Here is a 20,975-nt window from a genome sequence, read left to right as displayed (position 1 = left end):
GGGTACCATGGACTCAATAATGACGCCAGGTGCTGCTCGTCCATACTTGCGAGCACACTCAGCACACACTCTACCTCTCTGCCACCACACCATGTACATATGTATGTCCATATCCAGATCGATGCCACTACAACCACCAACAAAAGTATTCCATCACCTACATAAATAAAATACACAAACATACGAATTCGAATATTAATTTTTTAATAGTCGCCACTTTTTCGACCTCCGAAAGTTCTTCATAAATGGGCAGGTCAAACAATTCTATTATTAGTTTTTTTTTACCAAAGCACAGTTGGCAATAAATCTTACCGTGTAGCTCATCGATGGAGATGGCGAATGGCTCACCAACTCCACGGAGCATTTTCAGCCTATTGATAACATTGGCGATCTGGTCCTCCTCGCAAATTTTATTATAATTTCCGAGAGCATCAGACACATCGGAAATCTCCACGTTGGTAATCCGGGCAAAAGTGTTGTCGGTAATGTTTGCCATTGCTTTGAAAAAAATTCCAGAAAATCGCTGTTGATTGCTCTATGATTGTCGCTCGACCGATTATACTGGGCGTTGTGTCGTTCCCTCGTTGCTACAATCGAACCCCCTTCCTCTCTCTAACCACCACTCTCCTACCACTCGTACACGAGCATGTGTGTCCGTGTGTGCAGAAAACACGCATGTGTGACCCGCTCCGAAGTTCGAAAACAGCGAAGTGCGCTCTCGGTGCTCACAAATACATGGACGCATTTTCGCGTGGTATGTGTGCCGCCAACTTTCAATTGGCTCGGACCCACTTGCCCCCCCTACGGTATGCCCATGACATTTGCATGAATCTGCATTTTTTTCTTCCCGTGATTATTAACACTCCTTTGATTATTAACACTTCTTTGGGCGGGCACGACCGTCTAATTCGGAATATTGAACAACAAACCACATGGATCCGCATATTGCACAATTGGTAAATACTACTACCTACTAACACCTACCATTGTGTCCTGTTATTCCCAATTTTTGTTTTCCTCAGTACTCCCATCGGCGGTTGTTGTACCTCGGCTTCAGCAAAGAAATCTTCTATCGGCGGTTGTTGTACCTCGTCTTCGGCAAAAAAAACTTCTTCCATCGGCGGTTGTTGTGCCTCGGCTTCGGCAAAAAAAACTTCTATCGGCGGTTGTTGTACCTCGGCTTCGGCAAAGAAATCCTCCATCGGCGGATGTTGTCCTTTGACGCACTGTGCGTTCTGCCCAGTAGGAATAATGGCGAAATGAACCACTTCATTTCCTTGTTGTCCCTGGATCAACTAAAAATGAAAATAAATGATAACTTTCGCAACTAAAAGAAACCTATTACGTATATAGAGAATCCATCCAGTTTTTCATTTAATAGACATTAACCATTGGTAGGTTGGACCCCCATATTTTAAAACCAAGCCAGATGAAGTTGGAAATAACGGAAATGTAGGACAAGTAGTCCGAAGCATTTGTACTACCAGGTAAAAGGACAGGTACTGAGTTGGAACTTTGAACTAGAACTTACCGACATATTTTGATTGATGAATAGGGAGTACATGGCAGCCGCGGACCACCGCGGATCACCGCATCGCATTGAACATTTTTAAGCTTCTGCCCGGAGATACAAAGCCACGCTGCTGATTTTGTGGCGTGATCTGCTTAAAAAAGGGCCGCTTGCAACACCTATACTTGTGTTGCAAGCGGATCAGAAGTGGAGTGGACCTACTGACATGCCAACGATGTCAAGTTTTTAAATCCCCGCGAAGTCAAGGCATAACAATGCACCAAACGTGTTCCTGTGAACACTTCAGTACTGCTGACGGCTAAAAATGCAGTACTGAAAGGCGGAAAGGAGAAGGACTTCGCGACGTCCATGGCCAACTGTATGACCTCCATAGTGTTCCTCTCGACCGAACGCCACCAAAAATAAAAACCTGCAAGTACGACAGAAATGCTGACTTGGGAATTGCCAACTCCGTATTCAGCGAATAAAGGCTGTGTTTTTGCTTATTTGTTTTTTCCATTTTATACTATTGTACTGACGCAGATGTCATGCTCGGCAAAGTGAGCGAAAAGGGCAGGAGAAACAAAAACGAAAATGGAAACAAAACAGCTTCAAAAATGCAATGGCGTTCGATTCGATTCGTTTCGGCTTTTGGTAATGTCGGTAATGTCATATGTAATGACGAGCACCTTTGGGATGTGGTCCGCATTTGTCCAAAACTTAGATTAGTAAATTTAACCAAAAATTGTTTTTACCAACAATTTTCTACCTCTGAAGAAGAAATAATGGAAAAAAATTTAAATGGACGCAAGGAGCGATTGCAATTGAATTTATACATATGTATGTATGTATGTATGTAGCTCGCAAATAACAATTACAAGTGTTTTGCGACGTCTTCAAATAAGTCTCTTCACTGAGTATATGAAAAGATTACTCGCGAGCAGAGTATTGATATTCTCTTCGTTTATCTCACACGTGCTCGGACAACAATCGTTTTTTTCGTTTCTTTTTCGTCTCACTTAGACCTCGAGTATTTGCATGAGTGTAATGAAGCAAAACGTCTTTAAGCGAGTGATGCTTATTAAACGTCGGAGCTCAATAGGAGCAGACAATTTAAACTCTCTGATATTAATTAAGCTAAACAATTAGTCAAAATAAATAAGAAATATTAATTGAATTCATTTATATTGTTTTGTTTTTATTTATTCTATTTTGTCTAAGTGGCCCTGTCATAAAAGCAACTGAACAACGGGGATTCGTGATCGAATCCCAGGCTAGTGTATGGATGTGGTTATCGTATAAGCCGATGGCCGTAGTAGCTAGTGCTTGTAAAAATTGTTAGGTTCATAGTTTACAACTATATCCTAAACTAAAAAAACAGACAAACAAATATTTTTTCTATTGTTAATCAAGTATTCAATTGAAGTTAGAAATAAAAAGAATAATCGGAGAAAAATTAAATATTTTTGACTTATTACTTACATTAAGAAAAATAAACAAAAAAAAAAAACGCAAAATAAAAATAAAGTAAATATTATTTATTAAAAAGCAGAGGGCCGGGGCTAACTTTGAACGCGTCAAAGTTTGTATATCCTTGCAAGTTTTTTGTGTAAAAGGTCTATTGTTTGCGAAAAAACGGCTTAGGAAAAAGCGAAGATAGTGATCAAAGCTATGTATATGATATAGTCGCCCGATCTCAATCAAATTTGGCACAGTCATTAATAGTTATGCTAAACTGAGAAATATAAATTTTTATGGCAATTGCTGTCTAGGAGGAGATCGCGTTGATCTAGACGGACGGACGGACATGGCTATTTGAACTTGTCTCGTCGTGCTGATCAAGAAAATATATACTTTATATGGTCGGAGATGCTTTCTTCTATGCGTTGCACACTTCTGACCAAAATTAATATACCCTTTTTGCAAAGTTATAAAAAAGACAAACTGTGTGAACTATCGTCAAAATAATTAAAATAACTAAGGTGAACGAACTAAATAATTTTTTCGAAATTCTTTCATTCGAACTAAAAACGAATTTCTAGATTTTAAAAAAGTTTTTTACGTTTCGAAACTAAAAATTATTTAAATCCAATATTTCGAAAAAAAGTGCAAAAAGACAACATTGTTATCTTTTCCATTTTATAAAACAAACCAATCTTTGACGCTTAAACCAAAAAAATAAAATTAAAAGAACATAATGAACTTTTTTTTTAATTTTTCATATTTTTAGATTACTTTTAGAAGCTTTTTTCCATTTGGCCATCTCGTACTGCCGTAAAATTGAAATTCATCATCATAGAAAATAAATGTTTTTTGGAAACAATTGACAATTTTAAAATACAAGTACATGATGAACATTTTATTTGTTTGAATTTATTTCCAGAATACAAAATCACCAATCAGAATGCCCCTAATAACATTACCAATTAAGATTAAATCTTAAGATTTCGTCTGCTGGGCTTGCTTCTCCTTTTTGGCGGCCTCAGCCTCTGCTTGCAGTTTATTGTACTTCTCGATTAGTTTCTCGACATCGGTCTTTTCCAGAATGCTAGTGACTGTCGTGTTGTTCACACGTTGCAGAGTGGCCATTTCCACCTTCTCCGGCGTCAGCTTGGTAGTATCCAAAGTCATGCTAAGCACTTTCACCGCCAAATCCTTGGCCTCCTCTAGCTTAATGTTCTCCTTGTCGGCCAACTCTTGCTTTAGCATGGATATGGCGGCGCCAAAATTGTTGCCAATGCAAGTAGCTTTCCAACCGCCATAGTTGCCACTGGGATCTGATTGATATAGTTGATATCCATACTTGTTGTCCCAGCCCATGTAGAGCAATGAGACGCCAAAGGGACGCTTGCCACCATACTGAGTATAGGCCTGCTTAATGTCGCACAAATGTGAGACGAGCTGTTCGCAAGGTATCACTTCACCATAGCTGAATTGATAGCGCTGAGCAATAAGGCGCAGCTCTGCAGTCAAAACATTGGCATCTGCTGTAATGCCAGCCACCGAACAGACCATATTTCTACAAGAGATCAGATCAATTAATATATACTAAAATGCTAATATTTATCACCAATCTCCCGACATACTCGTTTAGTCTGTAGATTTTCTCTGAGGGAATGGCATTGTCCAGCAACTTGTTTGTGCTACGGCACTCAGCGGCCAAAAGGATTCCGTCCTCTGCTAGGATGCCCAAGCAAGTGCCGGCATGAGAAATGGCTTCCATGGCATATTCGACCTGGTAAAGACGTCCCTCTGGCGAGAAGATTGTGGTGCGGGAATCATATCGGCGAGCCTATTCAGTTCAAATCAAATCATCTCAATAATTCCTATATAACTTGCTTTACTCACCATTATTAATTTTTACGGTTTGTGTTTAGCGAAAAGCAAAATGCAGAAATTACTTGTCATTCACCTAGTGTGACCCAATTAAAATAAACTGAAAAATACTAAGTATGAGAAAATACTAAACACACTAATAGGTGTTAGCGCGCCATTCGGTAATTTTGCGCTATTGCCAATCGGTTCACACTACGAATTTAAATTGGTGAAAATAAAATAAAGTTTTATGCATTTATTTATTAACTGATTGGATGAAATTAGTGGCAACATTTTCACCAAAGATCCCGTAACGATTTGCCCAATATTCTGGGTACTTTCGTTTTTTAATAAGCCGGAGTAAGGCGAGCAAATTTACAATGGGCGATCTACTAAGCGTATGTATGAATGACCAACTTGCGAATTATAAGCCAAATAACTTTGTTTATTTTCAGAACTCGGACCTCTTCAGGAAGCTTGGCTTAGACAGCTCCAACCAATGGATACTTTACGACGAGCAGTTTGAAAGATTCTTTAATTTTATTTCGGAAAACATAACAGATGCAAACATACTGACCGAACAGGAGTTATTGGAACGTGATGAAATGGTACTTAATGGAAATTGGCTAGACAAGCCGGAGTGTGAGCTGGCCCTGCGGCGGATTGATGCTGAGAATCCTGGCTTACTAAAACATAAGCCCCAAAATGTGACTGCATTAAGTTCCGAGATTGCAGTATTGGAGGATGCTGCCCATGAATATGCTGTCCTGATCGATGATATGCAGTAGGTGATCCTCTTCCACTGTAAATAAGTACTCATTTTGTACAAATACCGTTTCAGGAATAGCAAGCGCATCATAACGAATAACTTAAATAATCTTGAATATGAAATAACCAAGCTGCAAAACGAAGGACGAGGTCTAATTGCGAGCAGTCAAACTAGGGCCAAACAATTGGAGGATTTGCAGCGGGAGAACTGCAAACTGAGCATTGAGGCCAAGAAGGGATTTACATCCCAGCAATCGCCACCGGTTTTCATGCATCAACAGCCGCTGGAGCAATATTTTCTCAAGAACGATTCATTTGTGCAGTATTTCAATCTCTATTTGAAAGAGAATTTCAAAATCCAAGATAATCAAGACTTTCAAAATAGTCTTGTGGACGATATGGAAGTGGCGAATAGCAATCTGGAGGTTTTACAAAACTCGTATGTTGATAACTCTGTGAAATTTATAAGTTTTGTGCATGACAATTTGCATTATTTTTTAGTCTTGAATTCTATACTATCGCTATTATTAAGAAGAAGATCAAGGCCAGAGCCACTCAGAGCCTAATCGACCATTTGGATTTTGCCCACATTCAATGTCTGAGTCTATCAGATATGATGCGAGAGACACATGATCTGCAATTGCTTAATAACATTCATTTGAAGAACACCTACGACACATTATACAATTCGATGGCAGGACATGTCCATCAGCTAATGCAGCAACGTATTGAATTGGTTCTTCTGGAGAACACAAAACAGAAGCTCGAAAGGGCTAATCAAAGACGCGAGAATAACATACAATTGACTAATATTATATCCCATGCGTTGTCCAATGCTGAGCTAGCTTGGATTGCTATTCAATTGGATTTGGAGAAGAGTCGCAATTGCCTAGACAGCTCAGAGCAGTTTACTCTTCAGGCGCAAGCCAGTTGGAAGCGTGTGCAGGACATGCGCACTCTGTGGACTAGCCAAGAGCATGGCATTTGCTCTCAGTTTCTCCAAGAGATCAGCTGTCAGTTGGCCAATCATTTGGGTCATCAGCCAAGTTCGATTCGAAGTGGCGATGCTAAGAGCTGTCTGTACGAATATGAGAAATTTGGACGCCTCTTAGTATACGCACTGCAGAGTATGCTCAATAAGAAATCTTATATACTGGCACAGGATCAGATAAAAGAGCTGTAAGTAACTAAATCACACATATTCCATTGTATAGAATTTAACTTTTAAATAGTTTAGTTTACGCGAATTCACGAGTCCCTTAAAAATTCAAAAAGAATCATTGCCGAGCGACCCTGCAGAACTAAAGATTACTTTGTTTAATTATTGTAGGAAACGCGTAGAGGAAATTCTTCGTCCCTTCGTCTATGATTCGCCATTGAAAAATCATCCCATGTTTGAGAACGTGGTTTATTTGTGTCCCATTTTTAACATTCAACAGCAAGAAGAATATCTCGATGGAAAGCTGCGAAAACTGCGCACTCAATATAATGAGGATATGGTAAGTCACAACAACCGACTGCTATGTTTATTGACTTAATTTCTTGTTATCTATAGAAGAAGGATACACTTTTGCGATATAGCAATATCCTGTGGATTTGGTTTTTAACTGAACCCCAACGCATGCTTCATGCCATTGATGAGGTGAAGAAAGCAGCAGCATCTACAGCACCATCTCTGCAGCGGGCCCGTGGAGGGCTGCAGCGCAAGTGAAAGTTTCGTCTTGTTAAAATAAAAAAAAAAAACAACGATAGCTTTAAGAATAAGATAACAGAATGCTTTCTTTAACAATGAGCAGACGCATTAATTGCAGGCAGCACGCGACCTTTTTACAGGCAATTTAAATTCAAATGGACAGAGCAACAAGTGAATATGCCCCCGACTCCTTGCGTTGCCATTGGCCAAATGACTTCGTGTCCTGTTCGGCCCGGGAGCCTTTTTGGGGGATATAAAAGGACCAACTGTCTTGGGGCTCCCGTTCATTCGTTCGCTGAGTGTTTGGAATATGTTTCTACTTTTCGGATTCGGTTTCTGTTTCAAGTGATTGCTAAAAATTCAAAGTTAAATTTATTGTGTAGAAAACAAAAGTAAATAAAACATTAAAATTGTTTAAATTTAAGTTTTAAGAGGGCAAATTTAAGACAAATGTTCAGTCTGTTTCTATGTGTATGGTAATATCTTAATCATCTAGTGGAAAATGTTTTGTTATCGCGTCATTACGCTTTTCCCCTTTTGGGTTTTGCCATTTGAATTAATTTGAAATTGAAAATTTCGTTAATGTAATAAAATTTAATATGTAAATGCATGATTCCTGCTTGATTTTTGGGATATTGTAATCTATTATGAAGTTTCGCAACAGATTCTAGGAAAATGCGGAGCTGGTTAATCCTCGGCGTAACCATACGGATGCTGTTCTTAATGCCATTGTCGAATAGCAGTTTCAGTTTGCATCAAAGCACGAAACGCAATGACATAGACTCGTTTGAGGATTTCGAATTCCTGGAGGAAACCACCACTACAAATGTGGTGCTAAGTATGAATGAATCGGTCTATGAACGGACCAGAGAGGCAAAAACACATCAGTATCAATCAAATTTAAACCAGATTCAAAACGACATTAGCTACATGCGTGTATATAATGTCGGTGTTCTGATGGCCTCCCATTTGGGTAAGTAGCTGATGATTAGTGAGTGTAGAAATGAATGCCAAAGAAGGAATTCATACTATTAGATTCCCCATTCGATCTGGAACGTTGTGGACCGGCAGTTGATTTGGCCTTGGATCAAATAAATAAGGTATTTCTTAGACCCCATAACATAACGCTGGTTAAAAAAAAGGCCAGGTAAGTCTTCAATTCTGTTTTACCCTCGTTCCCTCCAGCAATTGCTTTGGTATTTAGCTACCCATCGTGTTCGGGTTCTCGGGCTCCGGGTCTCGCTGCCGATATGCATTTCAAGGACGATGTTATAGCGTTTATAGGACCCGCTTGTGCATTCGCTCTTGAGCCAGTGGCACGTCTGGCCGCCTATTGGAATACACCTATAATAACAGGAATGGGAGATCAGGTAACTTAACCCCAACGCATCACAACACAACAGAGCACAGCAGGATGCTTTCTAATAATGCGGAACCTAATCCCAAGCAATCACATTAAAAGTTATCTTAATTGCCTCCACCTTTCGTTTTTTCGCTTGACATTGGCAATTAAATGGTCTGGGTCTAGGTCTTGGCAATAGCTCAAGTGGTCTTTAATTTTCAATGTTTCAATTCTGTTGTGTTTGATACCCTCTACCCAAATAGGATAAGGAGTATATATATGGAGAGAGAGCACTTTCATTCCCATATAAAAAGAAAAAGTGTTTATAAGGATATTCTACCTGCATAATCGGTTGAATGTCCTTCCCCTTCATAAATATTATATATAATATGTCCGATGACATTAAATTTTCACTGACCCACTTACACTTTATGGTAAGAAAAAACTAAAGTAGTGAACAACTGAACATATGAGAGAATAAACTGTATAGGGCATCTCTAATTCGGCTGGAAACGTTTCTTACTAATTCAAAGTTAACTATGTATTTTTGTCAACTTTTTATAATATTGACGGACTTAGCCTCCATCTTCAGAGGGAGAATTAACCTCTGGTATATTGGGACGCATACACAAATGGAAAAATGAGAGCACAGTGAGTTCTCTGACCCCCATCCAATTGGCAAAGCATTTAGACAATTTTCTCGTTAATCTCGTGATGGCAGGGCATGTTTAAGGACAAATCAAAGTATCCCACCCTCACCCGGATGTCATATTGCCAGTGCCGCCTCATTTTGGTGTTTGCCAGTGTTTTCCGTCAGTTTAATTGGAAGCATGTGGCCCTGCTAGTGGACAGGTCGGAGCTGTTTTCCTGGACAGTCGGTAAGAATTTGGAATATGGTTTGCGGCACGAAGGTTTGCTGAAATTCGTGCGGGAGCTTAATGGCAACGAGGAGGAAGAGATCTATGACAACTATCTGAGAGATGCCAGCATGTATGCCAGAGGTAAGAGAAGATATTGATCAACATTAAATGGGTTTCATTGATGGCTTTTACCTTCTCAGTTGTTATCCTGTCGGTGCGTGGCGTTTTGGTACGGAAATTTATGCTCGCCGCCCATAATCTGGGCATGACCAATGGCGAATGGGTCTTCCTTGATGTGGAGATCTTTCAGAGTGCCTATTGGGGTGACAAGGATTGGGAAATGGGGGATGAGAATGACACCAAGGCGCGTAAGGCATATGAGGCTCTGTTGAGGGTAAGTCTTCTCCAGCCTACGAGCCCCAAATTCCAGGACTTTGCAGATAACGTCCGGGAGAATGCCTTGGCCGATTACAATTACACATTTGGTGAGGATGAGGAGGTAAACTTTTTCATTGGAGCCTTCTACGATGGCGTCTATTTGCTTGGCATGGCTCTGAACGAGACATTGAGTGAAGGCGGCGACATAAAGGATGGGGTAAATATTACACGGCGCATGTGGAATAGAAATTTCGAGGGCATCACCGGTCTAGTGCGGATTGACAACAATGGCGATCGGGATGCAGATTACTCAATATTGGATCTCGATCCGATAAATGGTAAATTTTCGGTTGTGGCACACTATTACGGCCTGCACAAGTGAGTGGGAGAAAGCATTGGGATTAGGCTATGGTCTGATTTTGGCTGGAATTCTAGGGAATACTCTGCAGTGCATGGCAAGAAGATTCATTGGCCGGGCGGACGGGAAGAGCCACCACCGGATGTGCCGCCGTGTGGGTTTCTAGGAAACTCGCCAGACTGTCATGGCAATGGTATTTATCTAGCATCTACCGCAAATCCCTTCCTCAATCCTTTTTTTTTGTTTTCTTTCAGAGACTGCCATTATGTATACAATCTTTGGACTGGCTCTTTTTTGTGGATTGGTTTTCCTGGTTATTTGCCTCTTGCAAAAGTAAGTTTCCCTCTGTAATGGATGCAAGTTTATTAAAACTTCCCTTTACTATGTTCAGGCAAATGAAGCTTAGCAAGGAATTGAATAATATGTCCTGGCGAGTTCGGCCCGATGATGTCCTTATCGAAATGGGTGGCATGTTCGGCTCCAAAGGGGGCCTCCAACGTCTCGATGTGGAAAACATATCACTGCAACAATTCGGTATCCATTCCGGACGCGCTTCCATAGCTAGCTTCACTTCGCTGCCCACTCAGGTGTATACGACCATTGGCCAATTTAAGGGGGAGCGTGTGGCCATCAAGAAGGTGAATGTAAAGAAAGTAGAACTGACTCCCCAATTGCTTTGGGAGATCAAGCAGGCCCGCGATGTGAGCCATGAGAATACCGTGAGATTTGTAGGCGCTTGCATTGATCTGCCGCGGCCCACTGTACTGATCCTGACGGAATATTGCTCCCGTGGTAGCCTGAAGGATGTGCTGGAAAACGAGGCCATTGAGTTGGACTGGAACTTTCGCATGTCTCTGATTCATGACATTGTCAAGGGGATGAGTTATTTGCATAACAGCGATGTGGCTGCCCATGGCAAACTGAGATCTTGCAATTGCCTGATCGATGGAAGATTTGTGCTAAAGATATCGGATTTTGGTTTAAGCACTCTTACTACTCCATCGGACTTCGTTAGGGATCAGAACTACTATATAAGTGGGTAATCAAATGTGGTTAACAGACAGTCCATAAGAAGTTTTGTCATTCCAGAATTGCTTTGGATTGCGCCCGAACTTTTGCCTCTGACTTCTATACCCGGCTGCTGTCCGGCCACACAACGTGGCGATGTCTATTCATTTGGCATTATTCTCGAGGAGATTGTCAATCGTGGCGGCCCTTACCAAGAGGCACGCCAGCAGATGGATGTGCATACCATCTTGCATAGAGTTCGCCAATGCGAGTATCCTCCATTCCGGCCCCATTTACGTGAACGAGAATGTCCTCCGGATTTGCTGGAACTGATGGAAAAATGCTGGGCCGACAATCAAGAGGAGCGACCAGCATTCTCCACAATTAGAAGCAACATACGGACCATTATGAAGTAAGTAGACTCTATCTCAGATCTTCGATATTTGTAACTGCTTTCAATTTCAGGGGATTCTGTGAGAATTTAATGGACGATTTGCTCAACCGAATGGAGCAGTATGCTAACAATTTGGAGAGTCTCGTGGAGGATAAAACCCGTCAACTGAGTCTGGAGAAGCAGAGAACCGAGGAGCTATTGTATCAAATCCTACCGCGACCCGTCGCCCAGCAGCTTATGGCAGGGGATCTCGTAGAGCCCGAGGAGTTTAGCAGTGTCACGATCTACTTTAGTGACATTGTCGGCTTCACCGAACTCTGCGCCCGCAGCAGCCCCATGGATGTGGTTAATTTCCTCAATGATCTCTACAGCACGTTCGATCGGATCATTGGCTTCTACGACGTTTACAAGGTGGAGACAATTGGAGACGCGTACTTAGTGGTTTCCGGCCTGCCTGAACCCAACGGCGACAAGCACGCCCGAGAGATAGCCCTCATGGCCCTGGACATTCTCCAAGCGGTGTGTTCCTTCAACTTGCGACATAAGCCAGAGTACAAAATTCAAATACGCATTGGCATGCATTCCGGATCGGTCTGTGCCGGAGTGGTGGGCAAAAAAATGCCACACTACTGCCTCTTTGGGGATACAGTGAACACAGCCTCGCGGATGGAGAGTACAGGCCTTCCAGGCAAGATTCACGTGTCGTCGGCCACAAAGGCAATCTTAGATAAGTTCGGCACCTTCCAAATGGAACAACGCGGCGATGTTGAGCTAAAGGGCAAGGGAACTGTCACGACCTATTGGCTGAATAGTTCCACCGAGGGGGAAGTGCGTCCTCCGACGCCACAGATTTTGGCCAACGATGAGGTGCCCTTTCCGCTGCTATTCGCCGGCATGGGCAAATGAGCTAAAACTCAATAAGATTTCGCAAAAACTATCTATTTATTATTGAATAAATGCTTTACATGTTGATTTAAGAAGCTTGATTAACTTAAGATTCTAGAAAGAAAGAGATCAGGTCACTTGCTGATTGTTCTTTTTACAGGAAAATAACTACAAAAAAATTATGCTTATTTGATATACCCATTTTTATACCATACACCCATAGGGTGAAATGGTATATTAAAGTCGCCAAAATGTATGTAACAGGCAGAAGGAAGCATCTCCGACCCCACAAAGTATATATATTCTTGATCAGGATCAACAACCGAGTCGATCTAGCCATGTCCGTCAGTCCGTCTGTCCGTCTGTATGAACACGCAGATCTCGGAGACTTTAAGAGCTAGAGCCACCAAATTTGGTATGTAGACTCGTGTGGTATGTAAATATATAGAGTTAATTGGAATTTTGGCCACGCCCCCAGAATTTACATAAAACTGTTTTTCTTAAAAAGTATAGCAGATAGAGACATCAAATTTGGTTTATACACTCGTTTAGTTAGCGCGCAGAAAATAATTGTTCCAACTTTTTGCCACGCCCCCTTCCGCCCCCGGAATTCACATAACTCTGATTTTCTTAAAAAGCTCTGAAAGCTACCGACATTAAATTTGGTATGTAAGCTAGCTTAATAGACGCGCAGATATTGACTATTTAAAAATTTTGCCACGCCCATTTCCGCCCCCGAAAATTAAACAAAACTGATTTTCTCGAAAACTAACAAAGCTAAACTCACCAAATTTAGTATGTATATTGGCTTAGTATGCGCGCAGAATACATATATTTTAATATGTTGCCACGCCCACTTCCGCCTCCATAATTTAGAAAAAACCGATTAGCTCTTGCAATTTTTTGACCATCGCGATCAAATTTGGCAGACTAATAAATTTTATCTATTTCTATCAAACTACCAAATTTGATTGAAATCGGACTAGAAACATGCAAAATATTCGTATCAACGTATTTTGCAACGCGATCCCTAAGGGCAGAATTGGCCGTTGGCTAGTGGCGGCGCTAGAGTGCTCGTGTGTTTGTAGAGTGAGCGAGATAGCTAGATATGGTATGAGGCATGTTAAAACAATTCAATAGACATACATAGATAGACAATTTGGTTTTCGAAATTTAAAATATTTGTTTCACCTGGTGTATGGTATACCCAAGTCGGCGAGACGACTTACTTACTTCATTATTTAATCTTATAGCCGTTAATCTATTGTAGTTATCGACAGTTTTAAGCGACATAAGCGAAAGTTAAAGTTGAGTCCTGGCCATGAGAGTATCATAGTTCAGTTTTAAGGTTAGAAAATTCTAGTTCATTGCCATATTCACAATTTATTGAGCAAGGATTCGTATATAATCGGACTAATCCTGCCAAAAATATGAAGTATTTCACTTTTTAAATCCTTTTCTTTGGCAGAGATAGATAGTTTTTTTTATTGTTAATAACCTATTCGATCGTGATACGAAATTTGGTTGGCTTATTCCTTTAAATACCACAAATATTGGAAATTAAGTTTCTAGGTGCTATCCTGATAAGAAACCTTTGAGTTTAAAATTTTTAACAAAGAAAAAATTCAAGTTTTCCATACTTCTGCTTCAGATCGCCTTCTTAATTGATGTTTCATCTATCAAAGACTGCTCAATTATACAATCTTTGAAAGGACTCTTCCGCGTTTTAAAAATTCCTTAATAGTTACAGCATTTAAATACAAGTCCAACCAGTTAAGGAATAATATTTTGGTCTATCTTTACTTGAAGAATTTTTCCAATGGAATTTCAAATTGAAGAGAGTGTTAAATGTTGTGGAGTGGGGTTATCCGGAAGTTATCTCAATATTTTGGGGGTTGCAAAAGCTCTCAACTTGACAAGAGTCCTTTGAAGCTTTTACAGGACCTCAAAAATCAGCTGTTTGCTTGTTCGAGGGTGGAAAAAAGGAAATTGGCACAAAAACAAAAGTAAAAATTCATGAAAAATAATCAAAATGTTTGTGCCGCTTTGGTCTAAGCCAAGTTAGCCATGTAGGAAGCCAGAGACGAGATAGAGAGAGAGCCAGTGTAGTGCACCATACTTACAGTAGAAGGATATTTATATAGTTAGGCATCATCATGAAGGTATTCCGACTGCGCCTGGTCAAGCTGCTGCTGCTGGGTTTTCTCGTGGCCAATTTGATATTTATCTATTATGCCTGGAACACGCTGCTCTGGCGTCGCATATCTCGGGCATTGGGTGGCAGCGATGGAGATGGTGATGGCCATAACATCGGTCCGACAGCTAAGACCCTATCGCCAAAGGATAAGATACGCAACGCCAACAAACACATACGGAAATCCATCACCATAATGTTCTATGGCCATTATAATTTCGAACAGGACCTGCGATCGAGCATTGAGAGCATCCTAGAGATTATACCCAATATGCCGATAATGGTGCTGCAGGAAGGAGGCGTTGAGTACTCCTATCCGCCAGTTAGCTACGACCGTAATTTGACCACCGGCGAAGAGGACACAGTGCGCTTCGTTAACTTGGCGTTTGATGTGCGTCAGACGCGGCAACAACTCAGTCCCTTGGCCATGGTTCACACAAAATATGTCCTGCTAATGCCCGACAGTGTCCGCCTGAGCGGCAAGAACCTGCTGCAGAAAATTCTACGTGAGATCAACACTGTGCCCGGAGTCAAGGATCCGGCACAACGCGTGACCGTTGCCTCGGATGAAGTAGTTAAACGTCTAGTGCTCGTGCCATTCGTTGGGAATCTCAAATCCTTTAGCAGTTGTGTCAAACTTAATTTGGATCTGCCCAATTGGACGCTGGAATTGATAGCTTCCAATCATACCGCCCACTGTGATCTGGTAAGTATCAATTTGCAAGGAATATTCAAGCTAATCCTTCTTGATAACCTTGTTGTGTTCAGTTCTTGCAGAAACATGCAATCCTTGTCGATGTGGAAGCTTTAAGGGTCATGCCAGAGCCATTTGCCTTGCCCTTTCCCGAGATGTTTTACATACAAGCGAAAATGGCAAATCTTACGGTCTGTAGTGTGAATCCTTCTAAAGATTAGCTAAACTTGAAAATTCATTTGTCTTTTTTATAGGCAACGGTATTTCCGCAATCCTTCCAGGAGGGTCGACGACTCTTTGCCTCCTTCCACACGAAACAGCGACGCATGGAGCTGCGTCGTCGACAATTCCGGGACATGTACAAGAAACTGCAGATAAAGCGACTTGTTCGAAGGGTTCACAAGGTGCCCACTAAAGCTCCGGCAGCCAAGGAGACTGGAAGCTGGCAGCATAACTTAGTGATCGATGCCCAGTTCTCTTCGTCGAACTTTTCTCTGCCCCAAACTACCGTAATTGATCTTTTTGGCTGCGAACGAACCACCAAATCCTGCATCGGTGCCGTTTACAATAATCGTCCGTTCTACTTCTACATGGACCGCCATACGCCTCCGTGTTGTCTGGACAAACTAAAGACCACTTTCAACCATGTGATGGAGGAATTCGAAAATGTTGGCATACGTTACTGGTTGGACAATTACGCCCTGAAGAGCGCCATCGAGACGAATCAATTGTCGCCGGATGCCTATGACATCGATATAAGTTTCAATGTACAGGATCTGGAGCGCTCGAATGCCATGAGGAAGTCCCAGAGTAAGCCGTATGTTGATAACGAAGGCTTCTATTGGATCAAGGCCACCGATGGTCATTACTTTCGGGTGCAATTCTCCAAAATTAATCAAGTGGGCGTCAATCTGTTGCCCCATGAGATAAGTGGCACCGATGTCAAAGCCAGCGGATTCTTCGGCTGGAAAGCAAACACTTTCGCAGCGGATTACTTGCATCCGATGTCAACAGTTTTGTTCCTCGGCCGGGCAGTCATGTGTCCCAACAATGTGCTCGAGTACTTGGAAGAAAAACGCATCAAAGTCAAGGCAGATGAGACCATGATGGAGGATTAAATCTAGTTCAATTCCTTTTAATTAGTTTACGTAAATTTTTGTTGAACGATTTAGCCTAATTCCTAGTATAAAAAAGCTTCACTTGGGGCACATATTTCGGTCTAGATGAACTGTTAATTGGACAACGATTATTCTCAGATCACTTAGACTCAATTGAGACTCGGCATCCAAATTGGAGCAATGTCAAAATATTTATGTATGTGACTCGATCTGAAAATCAACCTATTCCCACTGTATTTATTCGTCCAACGTAGCACACTGGAACAAATACAAAATAACTTTCTCAAAAATGAACTCTGTGACCATTGAATTTTTGTTAGTCAAATCGGAATTACTAATAATGAACGAAAATAAATCATGTGACCACTAATACAAATATTACTTAGATAAACAGATTTTTACACAGTTTAGATGAGATTTTGTTAAATCTTTAAGTATCTCCACGTAGGACAGATTTTGACTTAACTTGTTTAATTATAGTCTTGAGGTTTACTAAATTATTTATTTTGAAGTTTTTTGGTAAAAACTTATTATCATTGTTGTACTTTTTTGTAATTAATTGTAATGTATTTTTTTGAATTTTAAGTGTGCCACACCTTCTTAAGGTGAAATATAGCTAACTTTTGTTGGACATTCCCTCCCCCAACGTCAGATTTATTTCTATGAATCGGAAAACTTGTAACGTTCAGATGTACTATAATAAAAAATTTAAATGTAAAATTAATAAACTTAAACACTTTTCTGTAATTAGTTTATATATTTTTTTAGTAGGCGTTCTGCCTCTAAGGTGATATTTTCTTGGACTTCCTACGTGTATTCTGTTTCTGTCTTACATTTGTAACTGTCCGAGTAATCCTTGCAATTATTTGTTCTCTTTTTCACGTGACATAATTAGAGTTTGTAGAAAGAGAAATTGCTGTGATTATCCCCACAACTTATTGGCTCTTTTATAGATTTATCGTCGTATAATTCAACTACAAGAAAGTCTAGCTGGTTCAATAGTTATCAAGATCACTTAAATGTTCGATGTGTGATTCTATATATACTGTCTAACTGATAACTAAGTGATGTGTATTAATTTTATATGCATACTAAGTTTCTTCTTGCATCATTTTAAAATGCATTGACATACAATTTAGTGGATACTTCAATCTCAATTTTAAGCCGAAATTCCCATTGCCCCTTCCATTAAAAAAGACTTGGACGTTTTGTTTTTTGCAATTTGCATATATAAGTAGTAATCATTTGTATTTATAATAATCCACCGATCGATCGAGTGTCCGTGCATCAATATAATGGTTGTCAATTAACTGTATTCTATGCTAGACATTAGGTCTGCTGCCTCAGACTTTTTAAATATCGCACTGGAAGTTCCGGAAGGTAGACGCAGACAAAGAACATAAGGGGTCCAAACAATATCATGCTGATTAGCCACGATGCAAGGCCCAGCAAGGTAATCGTGTCCATATATTGATAATGGAATCGATCGGACAGTTAGTGAATTGTTTATGGATGTATGTATGTACGTGTGTATAATTGTATGAATGTTACAAAATATATAAAATGAATGTATTTTACTCCTTGTGGTTGTTGTATAAAAAAGACTTGTCAATAAATAACTAATATCACTAAACACCGGATTCTAGGGAGATTGTGCAATATATAGTCACAGCGCGAGCACTCTCCGATGTTTCTAATCAGGTTTTACACAAATATGTACGTCGATTGCTGCAGGTCACTCTTTAAAAGTAAAGTAGAAGTATTTGATTGTTGGTTTGTATATATGTAGATCTTAAAAAGTTATTGGCCACGCGGACATAATCTCAGCCTTTATCTTCAAGCGCGCCACCTGAAAGATAGAGAAAAACAGAAAATACAGTCATTAATATCGAGATTCTTTCAGAAAGCCTTCTCCAAATTGCTTACAGCTTCTCACTATGCCAGTTCAATTGTCACTGATACAGCTGGCTGATCAAATCACGCACTTTATAACCCCCACGCCCAGTTTGGTTAAACTCGATGATATTATTTTTGGGGCATTCCCTCCTCGCAGTCAGCATTACACTCAAGTTGAGTCAGCTGAAATCACACATTCTAAATATGGTCGAGGTCTTTACGCAAATGTGGCTAATATGTAACTGAAGTGGATAACCAAACCCGTCAACAGGTTCTAGAGAGACACCTCTTTTCGCCTCTCCTCCTCCGCCTCCTCCTCCTCCCATTGAGAAACCACCAAAATGTACGTAAGCAATAGTCGTCCGTCCCGTCCCACACTTAAAGCTTTTAGATTGAGCATAAAGTTTACTTTGTTTGTTTTTATTTTTGTTTTTGATTCAAGGTAAGTAGAAAACTGGTTTACTAATGCATTCGAAGAGAACGTTAACTGACATTTAAATAACTTAAAGCACTGACTGTTCGTTCCACCATATATTCCTTCTCATTCTTTGTGCCAGGCATTGAATGTCTATCTCCCTTTCCTCACCATATATTTGGAGCATTGATAAGAGACAATCGAATTGAACTTGTTATCAAATCTTTTTGGCACGGCAAGTAAACAGAGGTTTTCCATATATGTATGTACATACGTGTGCTTGACGATTGTTTGTCAAGATGGCGATGCCCCCAAGAAAAAGGATATATGCTTTTCCGATATCATGGTTAACTTACATTATATAGAAGTAATTATCACTGTCCTTGCGCTTATCGGCAAATTGATTGGTATTATCCATTGCCGAGTTTACAGCACCGTGTGAGTCTGTGTGGGATGTATGACTGCTCCAACGCTGCCAGCGATTTGTAATACTCATTCCAGAATTCATCCCAGACTGAGATTGTTGATGGCTCAGATTGCTCTCCTTGTTCGAGTTGCCGAAAAACGATTTCACGCTCTCCATGATGCGATCTGCCCCCGTAGGAGTGTGTATGTCGAGCCTCCGAATAAATTGATAAAAGCTAAAAATACAAAAATACATATATTCATTAGTATGTTTGTATGTGCCAAAAATTTATTAAATGTGTCTACAATCTTGTTTTTTATACAAGTTCCCTTCAACAAAAAGAAGAGAAGAGTATAACTATATTATGCAGTCGTTTGTCACGCACAAAAGTGTCATCTTTTATGACCACCAACCGATGTTCCTGACTTTTTGAGGGTATAGAAACTTCGTTCAATTAAATTTGGGTTGAACTTTTGCCTTTTTTTATTTATTATTTAGTGGGCTTGTGCATTTATACATATTTATGTGTGTGGCATGATTTTGGTTTTGTTTTTTTTTTCTTTCAAAATTTTGGGATAGCGACAAACATTAGATTTTAAAAATAGGCATCAATTGAAAAAACTTGGGGTTTTCTTGAGGTTCTGTTGAGGGTTTTGTTGTCCACCAGATAGGTAGAACCAAATTGATAACAAAGTTAAAAGAGATAAGACGATTAGATGACTGATAAGTCCTGGGAACATTTCAAATGCAAGCCATTGAGATGACAATTAAAATCGATAAATAAAAACATGAACATTTACTAGCAAGTGCAAGGTAAATGCGTCTTATTTTATTTAATAAAAGATCTAGATTCATATTATCAATTAGCAATCCACTTAGCAGGTTCAAAACAGTTCACCCAACACAACTGATAAGAGAGGCATTTGAGCAACACGCGGCTAATATGAATTGTTAAATTGCCGGGATTGGCATTGAAGTGGTTTGATTTTTGACAAACTATTACCCAATGGAAAGAAAATAAAACTCTATGAAATCATAGAGAAATCGACAACGACCTACCTCACACTGGTAACTGCAATTTTATCAAATTAGTGAGACCCAAATGGGGTAATGGAGGCCGTTGTTCCCTCTTGTTAAGCTGGTTGACTGGATTGCACCTAATTTGTCCACTTTACGCGACCAAGAGCTGAACCGTTCTGCGAGACGCCTGCGATCAGACTGAGAACGGCAGGCGGCAGTTTTTAGTTTTATCAATTTTGAAAGAAATAATGAAGCAACTAAGTCGTGTCGTCGACTTCGGTATACCATGCACCAAGTGAAGAAAATATTTTAATATGATAAGAACAAATGTATGTGTATGAAATTCATTTTACTTGCCTTATAGCATATGCTTTCCATCTCCGCCCTCATGGAATATACTTTTATACGTATAATTTGATAATTCGGTAAAAATGTATAAGATTAACTAGTGCGCCGAATTAAATTTCTATAGTCGAAAAGTTTCGGGAGGCAAATGGTTTTTTTTTAATTATGTGGGCGGAAGTGGGCGTGACAAATAAATATTCACAATCTGCGCACATACTAAACAAGTCGACATACCAAATTTGGTGACTTCAGCTCTTATAGTCTCTGTGATCTACATGTGTTCATAAGCTTACTTTTGCCTGTTACATACATTTTGACGACTTTAATATACCATTTCACCCTATTTGCGCATGGTATTAAAATAAGCGAAGGCGTA

At 40.1% G+C, this 20,975-nt stretch overlaps 6 protein-coding genes across 6 annotated transcripts; 4 read left to right on the top strand and 2 right to left on the bottom strand.

Moving 5' to 3' along the window:
* Positions 1 to 567: 567 nt before the first annotated feature.
* Positions 568 to 1,331, top strand: LOC124459845. The gene is made up of 2 exons (XM_047009597.1): positions 568 to 956; positions 1,023 to 1,331. The coding sequence occupies exons 1-2, from the start codon at positions 933 to 935 to the stop codon at positions 1,329 to 1,331; spliced, it is 333 nt and encodes a 110-aa protein (XP_046865553.1). The 5' UTR covers positions 568 to 932.
* A 2,517-nt stretch (positions 1,332 to 3,848) lies between these two features.
* On the bottom strand, positions 3,849 to 4,939 carry LOC6652397 (proteasome subunit alpha type-4). Its single transcript, XM_002074763.4, has 3 exons — positions 4,859 to 4,939; positions 4,597 to 4,802; positions 3,849 to 4,529 (listed from the first exon to the last, which is right to left on the bottom strand). The coding sequence occupies exons 1-3, from the start codon at positions 4,859 to 4,861 to the stop codon at positions 3,950 to 3,952; spliced, it is 789 nt and encodes a 262-aa protein (XP_002074799.1). The 5' UTR covers positions 4,862 to 4,939; the 3' UTR covers positions 3,849 to 3,949.
* Positions 4,940 to 5,013: 74 nt separating this feature from the next.
* On the top strand, positions 5,014 to 7,864 carry LOC6652398 (augmin complex subunit dgt3). The gene is made up of 6 exons (XM_002074764.3): positions 5,014 to 5,223; positions 5,281 to 5,609; positions 5,667 to 6,032; positions 6,095 to 6,772; positions 6,924 to 7,092; positions 7,149 to 7,864. Exons 1-6 carry the CDS (start codon positions 5,206 to 5,208, stop codon positions 7,302 to 7,304), a joined length of 1,716 nt encoding a protein of 571 aa, XP_002074800.1. The 5' UTR covers positions 5,014 to 5,205; the 3' UTR covers positions 7,305 to 7,864.
* A 97-nt stretch (positions 7,865 to 7,961) lies between these two features.
* Positions 7,962 to 12,549, top strand: LOC6652399 (atrial natriuretic peptide receptor 1). Its single transcript, XM_002074765.2, has 11 exons — positions 7,962 to 8,259; positions 8,322 to 8,433; positions 8,491 to 8,656; positions 9,208 to 9,279; positions 9,350 to 9,629; positions 9,689 to 10,244; positions 10,302 to 10,417; positions 10,479 to 10,557; positions 10,616 to 11,259; positions 11,314 to 11,644; positions 11,698 to 12,549. The coding sequence occupies exons 1-11, from the start codon at positions 7,962 to 7,964 to the stop codon at positions 12,530 to 12,532; spliced, it is 3,489 nt and encodes a 1,162-aa protein (XP_002074801.1). The 3' UTR covers positions 12,533 to 12,549.
* A 1,962-nt stretch (positions 12,550 to 14,511) lies between these two features.
* On the top strand, positions 14,512 to 16,998 carry LOC6652400 (fukutin-related protein). The gene is made up of 3 exons (XM_002074766.4): positions 14,512 to 15,411; positions 15,474 to 15,590; positions 15,654 to 16,998. Exons 1-3 carry the CDS (start codon positions 14,668 to 14,670, stop codon positions 16,515 to 16,517), a joined length of 1,725 nt encoding a protein of 574 aa, XP_002074802.1. The 5' UTR covers positions 14,512 to 14,667; the 3' UTR covers positions 16,518 to 16,998.
* A 725-nt stretch (positions 16,999 to 17,723) lies between these two features.
* Positions 17,724 to 20,460, bottom strand: LOC6652530. Its single transcript, XM_002074767.4, has 3 exons — positions 20,294 to 20,460; positions 19,185 to 19,469; positions 17,724 to 18,366 (listed from the first exon to the last, which is right to left on the bottom strand). The coding sequence occupies exons 2-3, from the start codon at positions 19,409 to 19,411 to the stop codon at positions 18,354 to 18,356; spliced, it is 240 nt and encodes a 79-aa protein (XP_002074803.1). The 5' UTR covers positions 19,412 to 19,469; positions 20,294 to 20,460; the 3' UTR covers positions 17,724 to 18,353.
* Positions 20,461 to 20,975: the final 515 nt, after the last annotated feature.

Source organism: Drosophila willistoni (genome assembly GCF_018902025.1).
Source record: "Drosophila willistoni isolate 14030-0811.24 chromosome 2L unlocalized genomic scaffold, UCI_dwil_1.1 Seg168, whole genome shotgun sequence".
NCBI classification, from domain to species: Eukaryota; Metazoa; Arthropoda; class Insecta; order Diptera; family Drosophilidae; genus Drosophila; species Drosophila willistoni.
The sequence above is the reverse complement of the archived record's forward strand: the minus strand, read 5'-3'. Positions and strand labels throughout refer to the sequence as shown.

Excerpts from the sequence above, each read along its gene's own strand:
- LOC124459845 (XM_047009597.1), top strand. The coding sequence starts at position 933 with ATGGATCCGCATATTGCACAATTG. Across the intron at positions 957-1,022 it reads ATCCGCATATTGCACAATTG|TACTCCCATCGGCGGTTGTT; the intron begins GTAAATACTACT and ends TGTTTTCCTCAG.
- LOC6652397 (XM_002074763.4), bottom strand. Across the intron at positions 4,530-4,596 it reads AAAATCTACAGACTAAACGA|AAATATGGTCTGTTCGGTGG; the intron begins GTATGTCGGGAG and ends GATCTCTTGTAG.
- LOC6652398 (XM_002074764.3), top strand. Across the intron at positions 5,610-5,666 it reads GTCCTGATCGATGATATGCA|GAATAGCAAGCGCATCATAA; the intron begins GTAGGTGATCCT and ends ATACCGTTTCAG. Across the intron at positions 6,773-6,923 it reads CAGGATCAGATAAAAGAGCT|GAAACGCGTAGAGGAAATTC; the intron begins GTAAGTAACTAA and ends TAATTATTGTAG.
- LOC6652399 (XM_002074765.2), top strand. The coding sequence starts at position 7,962 with ATGCGGAGCTGGTTAATCCTCGGCGTAACCATACGGATGCTGTTCTTA. Across the intron at positions 9,630-9,688 it reads TGCCAGCATGTATGCCAGAG|TTGTTATCCTGTCGGTGCGT; the intron begins GTAAGAGAAGAT and ends TTACCTTCTCAG. Across the intron at positions 10,245-10,301 it reads CACTATTACGGCCTGCACAA|GGAATACTCTGCAGTGCATG; the intron begins GTGAGTGGGAGA and ends CTGGAATTCTAG.
- LOC6652400 (XM_002074766.4), top strand. The coding sequence starts at position 14,668 with ATGAAGGTATTCCGACTGCGCCTGGTCAAGCTGCTGCTGCTGGGTTTT. Across the intron at positions 15,412-15,473 it reads ATACCGCCCACTGTGATCTG|TTCTTGCAGAAACATGCAAT; the intron begins GTAAGTATCAAT and ends TGTTGTGTTCAG. Across the intron at positions 15,591-15,653 it reads CGAAAATGGCAAATCTTACG|GCAACGGTATTTCCGCAATC; the intron begins GTCTGTAGTGTG and ends TCTTTTTTATAG.
- LOC6652530 (XM_002074767.4), bottom strand. The coding sequence starts at position 19,411 with ATGGAGAGCGTGAAATCGTTTTTCGGCAACTCGAACAAGGAGAGCAAT.